General features: G+C 41.1%; 1 protein-coding gene across 1 annotated transcript in view; it reads left to right on the top strand.

Moving 5' to 3' along the window:
• Positions 1-1,360: 1,360 nt before the first annotated feature.
• The window catches only part of LOC126272358 (uncharacterized), a 113,345-nt gene continuing 102,822 nt past the window's right edge, over positions 1,361-11,883 (top strand). The window contains exon 1 of the mRNA XM_049975169.1: positions 1,361-1,579. Coding sequence (XP_049831126.1) covers positions 1,411-1,579 — 169 coding nt within the window. The 5' untranslated portion in view covers positions 1,361-1,410. The remainder of the gene's footprint in view (positions 1,580-11,883) is intronic.

Here is an 11,883-nt window from a genome sequence, read left to right as displayed (position 1 = left end):
GTTGTAGCCTATCCCCGATGTTATTCAATCTGTATATTGAGCAAGTAATAAAGGAAACAAAAGAAATGTTCGGAGTAGGTATTAAAATCCATGGAGAAGAAATAAAAACTTTGAGGTTCGCAGATGACATTGTAATTCTGTCAGAGACAGCAAAAGACTTGGAAGAGCAGTTGAACGGAATGGACAGTGTCTTGAAAGGAGGCTATAAGATTAACATCAACAAAAGCAAAACGAGCATAATGGAATGTAGTCGAATTAATTCGGGTGATGCTGAGGGAATTAGATTAGGAAATGAGACACTTAAAGTAGTAAAGGAGTTTTGCTATTTGGGGAGCAAAATAACTGATGATGGCAGAAGTAGAGAGGATATCAAATGGAGACTGGCAATGGCAAGGAAAGCGTTTCTGAAGAAGAGAAATTTGTTAACATCGAGTATTGATTTAAGTGTCAGGAAGTCGTTTCGGAAAGTATTTGTGTGGAGCATAGCCATGTATGGAAGTAAAACATGGACGATAACTAGTTTGGACAAGAAGAGAATAGAAGCTTTCGAAATGTGGTGCTGCAGAAGAATGCCGAAGATTAGGTGGGTAGATCGTATAACTAATGAGGAGGTATTGAATAGGATTGGGGAGAAGAGGAGCTTGTGGCACAACTTGACTAGAAGAAGGGATCGGTTGGTAGGACATGTTCTGAGACATCGAGAGATCAGCAATTTAGTATTGGAGGGCAGCGTGGAGGGTAAAAATCGTAGAGGGAGACCAAGAGACGAATAAGCAGAGTCAGAAGGATGTAGGCTGCTGTAGGTACTGGGGCGGCTTTGTCCGCTCATCGGATAATCCGAAATTGCGGTTTTTTTCTCTGCAAACTGCTGCCACCTCGTTACGTTACACTTACTGCACCAGCCTTCACACACCATCTGGCGGCATTCAATCTCGCGGCGTACAGTTGTCACAATGTTCAGATCACCAGTGTATTTACAACGTCATTGCTTTATCATCACTCATTATGAACAGAAAATTCAATTCTACTAACTACAGCTATCTACAATCTATCTGTTTCGAATTCAGTACTGAAGATGGGAGGGCCGGGTGATTTTTGTGTCGGAATAGTAAAACAACATTTCTTGTCATCGCCTCCAACGGTATTAGTGGAACTTCCTGTCGTCTTAAAAGCATATGGCAGATGTACGTATAAAAGGAACGAAAAAAATTGTGTGCCAGTGTCTGATGGCAGCAGGCCTCTCTCACAGCAAACCCGGAATATGGCTGTGATCCGGACGAGAAACGTCATTCTTCCTGTGGTTTAATCACCCCGCGGAAAGACTTCCGCTACGTTTATCGCTATACTTAGCCTGCGCTGCCTGCGATCTGCTCTTCAAGTGTTTCCATCACAGTCTGGACAGCTGGAACAATGCATCCAGGGGACGTAGCTGCAAGGTTGCTGCTTTTTCTGGCAGCAAATGGGACCGCGGTCCTCGATTGTTTCTGCAACCACGTTAACGGCGGATACCAAAGCAACGGCCTGAACGGACTGAACTTCGCTGAAATAACGATATGGCTGAACTACTGCCGCTATCCGAGTGAGTACCTCTCGTACAATATGGATTCACACGACTCTTATCCAGCATGCAATTAAGTACTACTGACTGGCAGCTTGCCTTGAACGCGCTATTACGAAGTAGCATAAAGCCTTTTCAGCATGAGGATGGAGGGCTATATTATGTGGAAACTGCACTTCACTTTCCACTATTTAGGTCAACGAATTTTGTCCCACCTTTTGTGAGTGAGGACATATCATGTAGTACGATTTGGAGAGGATGTAAATGAGCTCAAACCGTTTTCCATATTTGTGAGAACAGGTGGAAATCACACATTTGCCAGATGTCATAGATAGTTTTTACGCTACCAAGAATGTTTTTGGGGAGATCTTGATGTACCTTGTCATAATCGTTCCTTTATGTATTGTCTTTAATTACATGTTTTACATAATTATGGAGATTCAGATATTACAATATATGGCAATACAGAGTGAAAATATTGATGAGCAAGTATGTAATACGTCAGTACGAATTACAGAATGTGTGTAAGAAATTTATAAATTCCGATCGTTGCGCAATTGCACTGCACCGCTGCATGTGCTGTGATACGTAAGCGGGAAGTTCCGTGTCTTAAGAGAAAATGGCGAAGGGTATTCTGCCTGTTAGGAGTTAACAGTCGGCGATCTGCCGTTACAGTGCAGAGAAGATATATTTTTAATTATATCGATGGTTTGCAGCTGTGACTTTATTCAGTGCACAGGAAGTATGAATATAAACACCTTCAGTCAGAATTTTTTCGTTTTTGCTAAATTAAACTATGCATTTCCGACTCTCTGGGTCCATCGTAAGCTGTAGTGGCGGACTAAGGCCGTCGGAGGCCCGTGGTGGAGTAACTATAGTAAGCCACCCGTCAGCTTAGAAATTAATCTACTTGTAGTGCTCATTTTCTAAAACGTGAATGATGTAGATCTAACGGCTGATGAAAAATTAAATATTTGTAATGTGTGTACTCGTGTGTGCATGTGTTTGTTTCTTTTGGAGTTTACGGGTGCTCAACGGATAGGGCATCAACGTCCTTACACACATTAAAAGAAGGATAAAATTACGAAAATTGTTAATGTATGTACTGAATCTCTCGTAACTGTAGTACGCATATGTGAAGGTATAAGTAAGAAACTCAAAATACGAATAAGCAGTTAGCACAGCAATCATGAGGCAGAATGCAAAGAAATAATAAAGAGTATAATAAGAAAATTATCTCTTATTTTATAGCCTGGAAACAAAACTTATACAGTAAGAATATCGCTTAGTTTCGTAACTTGAGTACTAGATAGTAGTTAAAAAAGACTTAGTTAACTCCGTGTTTAGGCTTTGAAGACCACTCTTCAGCCGACCGACCGCCATGTCTTCCTCAGTGATTCATCATTGGATTCAGACCTCGCACCGGTTAGCTCCTCAATTCGCAGCACTAGGTTGTCTGCGCCCCGGTGTAGTTCTGTCAAAGAAAAATACCCAGCAGTACCGGTAATCCAACCCGGGCACCTGTATGGGGGGGGTCTGTCGCATTAACAGCTTGGCAGTGGCGGCGGTCGAAATTTGTGGTCTTATTGACATCACTGTACGACATGGTTTGTGCCTTTATTTTAATGAAATTCTCAGTAACGTCGTTGAAATCTGTTTCTTTCAATATTGGCAATATTGATAACATGGAGAGATTTCTTAGTCGGTTTTGATTCGCTGAAGAGCAAAGATAATTTTTTATTAGTTTCAGTTCAGAAAACATTTTCTCGCATCTTGTGACTGAGTCACAAATGGTCATGAGGTATTGGATTATAACTGACGTACAAGCTAACGACTCACTGAAGTCCAATTTATTTATCTACTGAAGGATTCCTTTGGCTGCCAACGTAGCAACAACGTCCACACTCAATCTGTTGCACATAATAGCTAAGCTACATTTTTATTTCTTGCAGAATCTACTCGCTATCAAACTCATTGTGAATTTGTTCCAGAGTTTCTAGTGCTACAGCATGAGTGTCATGGGAAACTTCAAGCATTGATTTTGTTTCTACAATTTGGATTGGTGTGTTCCTTTACGACTGTGTATCGCTGTGACAACTCTTGTATAAATAGGTCTTCCTGCTTTCTTTTGGTTAGATGTTACATTATCCATTGGTTGGCTATGCCATTAATCCCAAAAAGCGTCAGCTTATCTAGAAGAATACTGTGAATTGCACAGTCAAACGCCTTTGATATGCGACAGAAAATACTAGCTGGTGCTATTTTACTATTTTTTGCTTATAATATCTGGTGAGTTAATGTGTAAAACTCATCTCAATAGAGTAACCTTCTGAAAACCAAACTCTGATTTGATAAGAATACTATTGTTGCTAAGGTGAGATAATATTTTAGCATACATTGCTTCTCAAAAATTTTGGAAAATAATGTCAGCAGTGGAATGGGTCGGTAGTGATTGACATCTGTAAATCATCCTCCTTAAAGAGGGGTTTAATAGTGGCGTATTTCAATCCCTCTGGAAAAATGTCTTTAGTCACTGATACAGTACATATTTTAGATAAGACTGGGCTTGTTGTATGGGAACAGATTTTTAGTACTCTATTGGAAACACCACCCTAACCAGATGAGCTTTTATTTTTGGTAGAATGTATGATTTTCTTAATTAAAGTAGGAGAAGTTGGTGATACATTCATGTGATTGAATTTTATGAAAGCTAAATTTCAACATAATGATGTGATTTTGCTCTTGAACTGTTTGTCCCTGTGCTCTCTAATATATTTAAGAAATGATGCTTAAATGCATTTTTTACCTGTGACTCATCATTTACAGCACTCCCATTCAGTTCAACAGCGATATTGTCTTGTTTTATGGCTGGCTGTCCTGTTTCTCGTTTCACTACATGCCATATAGCCTCAAGCCTGTCGTCGGAAATACTGAGTTCTAAAATTATTTGCATCTTCTTCGTTTTTTAATAATGTTTCTTAGAAATTTTGAGTAGTTTTTGTAGTGTGTGAGTACTGCAGGATCCCTATTAATTTTTGCCAAAGGATACCTTTTTCTTTTCCTTTCACAAGTTATTTTCTTACTTTAAGCATCATCAAAGAAAACATTGTCAGTTGGGGTCCTACTGTCTTTATACAGCCGTTGCTGGAAAGTTAACTACTGATACCAAAGTGTAGAACACAAATGAGGGTTTCACATCATTTTCTTATCAGATTCCTTTAGAAAATCTACATGCTTGCAGCTGTTTGACAGAACAGTAAGGCATACAGATTCCTCATAAATAATTCAGAATTTCCAGTTCGGATCTATAAACAGTAACAATTCATCATTAATTCACAAGAAAACGCTTCTATGTGCTGATCACTACCATATCTACTTGTCTCAGTGTTTTTGAACTTGTGGGAATAGGAGGTGTTAGATACATTGAAACACACACATTAGTTCTGCATGAGTAAGCTGTAATAGTGTAATATTCTATACGTAACTTACCCAACCTTGTGGTTATGTGGTTCTCAGACGGAACAGGATGTCTGTTAGAAAAATTTAGAGACTCTGAAAAGATAGACAAGAAGCTCTTCTGCCTCGTTACTCAGTCCTCTAATATTTTGGTGAAATGTACTAACCTTACTTTTCTATGGATTATTTACCATCTTTTGGGGCTCTTGTGTTTTTTTTATTCACAGCTTTAAAAAAATAGGGTGATTGAATCCTGATTCCAACTTAAAAAAGGTGTTCCTCTGACCCTACTAACCACACCGATCTTCCTGTGTGTGATGGTGGCCCCCTATATATTATCTGCAGGAAACTCAGCAACCTATCTTTCCCTCTCCAGTTCAGTTTAGGACATGTCTAGTACATTCCCGTCTCCCAATTGTAGCAATCTCATATGAGATTTCTCTCCAGTCAGCAGCAGCCTGCTCAAGTCAGTGTTCCCACAGCCCACATCAGTGTTTATCCAGGGCTGGTCATGGTGCTGCAGGATCTCCACAAAACCAACATTTGATTGTGTAGTTGCTACTCCTATTTCGTCCAGGTTACCTGTAATGCTGTAATTACTGTTAGTAGTTAGGATGTTCCCTGCTCCACCAAACATAATAAGCTGATCCTCTTTGCCAAATCCTTTGCAAAACGTCTGCTGTCACCTAGCATGTGGATTCACAATACTTGCGACCTGGTACTCTGCCCGTAATTCGTCGTGTACCATCTGGCACACACCCGTCAGACGCCTACTATCTAGCAGCAGGACTTTTTGCTTCCTGCTCCCTTTCGGTACTGTCATGCATAGAGTTTCTTGCTAGAAGTCTGCTGTACCCCAGTGTGACATACAGCTGGATGAGGCTTTTTCCCTCCTACTTCATGTAACAAGTTAAGTTTATTCAATACTTTTAGCTCAAACGTAGATGAAGCTGAAGAGCTGTTCTCCTTTCCCCCATTTCTTGTTACCTTTACCCAGTTCCCAAGATCTTTATACCTCATCAGCCTATCTAGTTCAAATTTTGCTTGCTCTAATTCAGCCTGAAGAGAACAAATCTTTGCCTCTTGCCCAGCGATTCTCTTGTCCCTTTCGCAAAGCCTACACTTCCAAGAGAGAGCTTCGTTGTGTTCAGTTCCCCACCACAATCACCTCAGTGAAATTCCAACCCACACTGTACACGTACCATTCCCTCTCTGACTATCCTACTGTACCATCCACACTTACCACGCATTGCAACACAGATTACACGCTCATGACTAGAATTAAATCACGTAACACACTTTACGCAATACCAATTTTCGTTACTTATGAGCAGCAAAAATTAGACCTACAGGTTAGCGCTTCAGGTGTATGATGTAACGCAAGAAGAACTTTACACTCACTAAACTGCAGTATCCTTTAAAATATCTTAACCACAACAGAAAGTAACTTTATCGTACGCCAACAAACTGCACGTAAAAAAGCGACTAGTGCAAAAGATTATAAATCAAACAAATTAAGATTTACGCTATTTTATGAAAACATGAACTTAACAGTGAAAGGACACGCTCAAATTCAATTGTTGGAAAGAAAAACAGAACAACTGCGCGGATTTTTTAAGTGATTTTTTCCAAAACGTAAAAAGCAAAAGCAAAACCTTGGACGTCTCGCCTGGCGCAGGGCTGGCAGGACATTCGGAGTGGGAGGGAACCCTAGTAGAAACCCTGAGCTCAGTTACTGACTCTCTCAGGCAAAATTACACAATGACAGCGATGCTATTGACGATTTCATTTATTGTCACAGCTAAGCAAGGATAAATAGAGTATATGACGCCAGAATGCACCCTGCAAGTTTCAACAGATAACAAAATACAGATCAGAGACAGGGAATTTCAAAGAACGCATGGTCTGCTTAACATTATTTTCCTAAGACCCTCAAAAATGATAAATTATTCACCGATAGATCTGGAAATGTATAGTGGAAAATTACATTTGCAGATGTACATAAAAAGCTGCTGGGAGACTAAAAAACCCTCACTGCTGCTATGTTGTGCATCTAATATAGGATTTATGATGGGTTCGTATTTAAGCCTGCTTTGAGTTTGACATTCAGCATAAAAGAGTGAACAACCGATTCCCCCAGTGTATACATTATGATGATCGCAGTGAGCTAATAGACCAGGTATAACTGATTATGACATCAGCTGTCGCTGGTAATACAGCTCATTCGAATGAAGTTGCTTCAATAATTTTCCTACCTTAGAGAGGGAGATATCATCGAATGAGTGTGGTGTCAGTAGTTCGATAACTACACAAACCAACATTAAAAACCTACCCCCATAGACAAGCTATAATTAAAGGTTTGGATGACTTATGGGGTAGAGGATGTTATAGATATGACGGAATACTCATGTGTGGATGGTGAAAGATACGTACTCTAAATTCGCCTGGGCGATCCTGGTATAAATAAAAGTAGTGGAGATGTTGCACAAGTATTTGAACGATAGCTGCAGATAGGAATGAATCACTGCTTCAAACATATCACAGTGGAGAGTTTAAATGGATATTTCAAAACTGTGATGAAGCGGTGTGGAATACTCCACTATCCACCATTCATCCATCTGAAGGTAAGTATCGTTGAACTCCTGAACTGAGCACTGAAAGCTCAAATGTGGAACAGTCTGCGTCCTCACCTAGGAGACTGGCATATTAACTTTTCCCCAGGGCACTGATGATCATGATGTTGACCACCCCTCACTTCAAATCATCATCAACATCCGCATCCAGTGTCGTGAATAGTAAACTTAGATATTTTATAGTCCCTAGTGGTAACAGATTTTTTCATACACTGACTTTAAAACAATATGAGATTGAGAAGCTTACGTCGACGAATCCGCATCGTTTTAGAAAGCATGCGATACATGCCCTTTTCTCACATTGTATACTGTGAGCTATGGATGAAGGACAACAGGCAGATTCCATATTTCTAGATTTCCAGAAAGCATTTGACACAGTACCCCATTGCATGCTGTTAATGAAGGTACGAACATATGGAATAAGTTCGCAGACATGAGAGTGATCCGAAAACTTCTTAAATAAGAGAATCCAGTATGTTGTCCTCGACGGCAAGTGTTCGTCAGATACAAGGGCGTCATCAGAAGTGCCCCAGGTAAGTGTGATAGGACTGCTGTTGTTCCCTATACACATAAATGATTTGGTATACAGGGTGGGCAACAATCCGCAGTTGTTTGCTGATGATGGTGTGATAGTATGGTAAAGTGTCGAAGTTGAGTGACTGTAGGGAGGTACAAGATGACTTACACAAAATTTCTAGTTGGTGTCATAAATGGAAGCTCGCTCTAAATGTGGAAAAATGTCAGTGAATGCGGATGAATAGGAAAAACAAACCTGTAATGTTCGGTTACAGTATTTCTAGCTTCTTCATTGACACAGTCAATACGTTAAAACATGTGGATGTAAGGTTACTGAATGACATGAAATGGAACGAGCATGTGAGAACTGTGGTAGGGAAGGCGAATAGTCAGCTTCAGTTTATTGGGAGAATTTTAGGAAAGAGTGGTTCATCTATAAAAGAGGCCGCAAATAGGACACTGTTCTTGAGTACTGCTCGAATGTTTTGGATCCGTACCAGGTCAGTCTGAAGGAGGACATTGAAGTAATTTAGAGGCAGGCTGCCGGATTTGTTATCGGTAGGTTTGAACAACACGGAGGTGTTAGGAGATACTTCCAGAACTCAAATGGAAATCCCTGGAGGGAGGACTACCCCCTTCATTATCATAAGTTGAAACTTTGCGTCATCGGTATATGCGCTTGGTGTGATGTCCATATCATCCTGAGGCAGATTTTCAACAGGTATCTGGAGTGGTGTCTAAGTAAAACTTAGTGAGTATAGGAGATGGAGCATAATTCTTGGCGTCATTTATTTGGTGAATGCAATGTATTTTTCTAGACTCTTAGGTCGGAACCTGTCATAATAATTCCTCATACAGAATTCAGCCAACTGCTCAAGAAAAAAGTGAGCATCCAATCCGCTCTAATTGTCAAAAAGGCGTGTTTGTGACAGAGTAATTTATATTTAAAGTTGCATGAACTGTGAGTGGCACCACGGATCTTTCTCATTTGACAGCAGTATTCCTTGAGAGGACTTTACGCCTTTATTTTTAACAGCAGCCCACAAATATACGACAGTCATCTACACCATCGTACTAAACATTACTCTCCTTCGACTTAGTCATGAGAGTGCTGCTGCTGTAAAGCTTATCGACCTCCCAAGAAAGTTTTTCGACCTCAGCGAGCAGACAAATCACAGAATTGTCCCTGACAAATGATTTGTGGTGGTTAAGACCTGGTACACTAGAGCATTTTATGTGAAGGTGCTGTGTAAGCCTTCAGTGTCGCCTTCGCAGCAAGTCACAGGAGTGAGGAGGCACTTAATTCAGCATACACTGCCAAGGGACATCGATTATGATGATGGGCCCTCTTAAACATTAGAAATTTATTTTCCTCACTTAGTTCAGCATACGTTACAAAGGGACATCGCTCCTGATGGCGGATATTCTTAAACACTAAGAACTTATTTTGCTCAGTGAGCATTTCAAAACAATCCAGTTTCTTGGTAGAACAATCTACAAGATACTATGCTAATGACTCGCTTGTGGAAAACACGTTCAAACACTAAGGCAATAATACATTCTACCATTATGATTATTCAGTTAGGAGGAAAGTAGGCAGTACATGTCTTTGATACATATGTAGTGATGCCTATGACCCTCAGGGAACATCAGCAGTCTACACTAACCTATAAAATCGCAGAAATGAAGTGTCCATGGACTTTATGTTTATCCCGTATTTTCTGCTCGTCTGACTGCATTTTTCTTTCTACTGGCCATAACCATACACATGAGCCAATTTTCCGAGTCTCAAATTTAGGTATGTCGTGGATCTTAACAAAGAACTCAACTACGTCAAAGACATAAAATATAGAAACATCAGTATCTCTACCGTATTGAGATGTACACTGTAGATTTGTCTTATAATTTCTCTTCCAAGCCAGGAAAACAAAACCTATCATTTTAATTTTTGACATTAATATATGCATGCTTGATTGCTATATCCTTCAGAAGTTTGATGTAGCTGGACCCTCCAATTATGGAAACAAGTACATGTGAGTGTATATCGAAGTGAAATAGTCATATGTTTGTTTTACTTGACCCTTTAATTTCCATCTCGGAAAACTTGGCCTCTAGAACACTCGAGATGAATTCATGAAACGACTTAGTGGCTGAGGTGCTCCACTCTACCATGCCATTTTCCGCTCAAATATACACAATGTTTCTCTCTTCAACGCCACAGTCCTGTTTCAGGGTTGCTGTGAGCTCACAGTATAGAACTGCACCTAAGTTCCGTTTCCTGAACAGAGAGGCACGCTTTCAGAAAGCTAATTGGATCTCTTCATCCTCCACTTGAGTTCTTTATGTGAGTAAAAACTAGATGCTCTCCTCAAATGCATCTTCAATCCCTTTGAGTCAGCAAAGCGATGCCACAGTTAAATTACAGTGTCCACCACTAATAGGAGGTATTCAGCATGGTGCATCATCCTTGCAAGTCACTGGCAGTTAGTTGGAACCTCCTCACATGATGCATCAGGCCAGAAGCATCATCCAGGTTGCAGAGATGGCTGCCATATTGGGGGGATGAGATGTGTCGGTGACTTCCAGCCCTGATTCAGTTGGTAGTGGCATCCTAACGACTGGATGGGTGGAAGACTGTCAGCCATTTGCAGCCCACAGCTGGAAGAGTGAAGACGCAGGTGTGGCAGTGGAGATGGAGATGGCGGTGGTGGAGATAATGGGGCGGAGACAGTTATGGTGGCTGCCTGTGCACCACCGAGACTCATCCTGATACAGGCGAAGCATGCCTGACAGGACTGCGGTTTGATGATATCTTCACCAGTCCAAGCACCAGGGCCATATCATAATGTGGTGGTGGTCTGGTGGAGTGGCCCCTAGACGCATTCAGCTCGCTGACTTACAGAAAGAATAACGAAAAAATAAGTCTAGTGTTACAGACATTAATTAACCTCTTCAGCTTCAAAGAAAGAACACTGATTATGTGCACTGCTACAAAAAATAGCGTTGAAGAAGCTTGTTTGCTTCAAAGAAAGAACACTGATTATACACTACTGACCATTAAAATTGCTCCACCAAGAAGAAATGCAGATGATAAACGGGTATTCATTGGACAAATATATTATACTAGAACTGACATGTGATTACATTTTCACGCAATTTGGGTGCATAGATGCTGAGAAATCAGTACCCAGAACAACCACCTCTGGGCGTAATAACGGCCTTGAGACGCCTGAGCATTGTGTCAGACAGAGCTCGAATGTCGTGTACAGGTACAGCTGCCCATGCAGCTTCAACACGATACCACAGTTCATCAAGAGTAGTAATCGGAGTATTGTGACGAGCCAGTTGCGCAGCCATCATTGACCAGACGTTTTCAATTGGTGAGAGATCTGGAGAATGTGCTGGCCAGGGCAGCGGTCGAACATTTTCTGTATCCAGAAAGGCCCGTACAGGACCTGCAACATGCGGTCGTGCATTATCCTGCTGAAATGTGGGGTTTCGCAGGGATCGAATGAAGGGTAGAGCCACGGGTCGTAACACATCTGAAATGTAACGTCCACTGTTCAACGTGCCGTCAATGCGAACAAGAGGGGACCGAGACGTGTAGCCAATGGCACCCCATACCATCACGCCGGGTGATACGCCAGTATGGCGATGACGAATGCACGCTTTCAATGTGCGTTCACGGCGATGTTGCGAAACACGGAAGCGACCATAATG

This window comes from Schistocerca gregaria, chromosome 5 (assembly GCF_023897955.1).
Source record: "Schistocerca gregaria isolate iqSchGreg1 chromosome 5, iqSchGreg1.2, whole genome shotgun sequence".
Taxonomy (NCBI): domain Eukaryota; kingdom Metazoa; phylum Arthropoda; class Insecta; order Orthoptera; family Acrididae; genus Schistocerca; species Schistocerca gregaria.
Note: the sequence above shows the minus strand (reverse complement) of the source record. Positions and strands in the feature narration are given on the sequence as shown.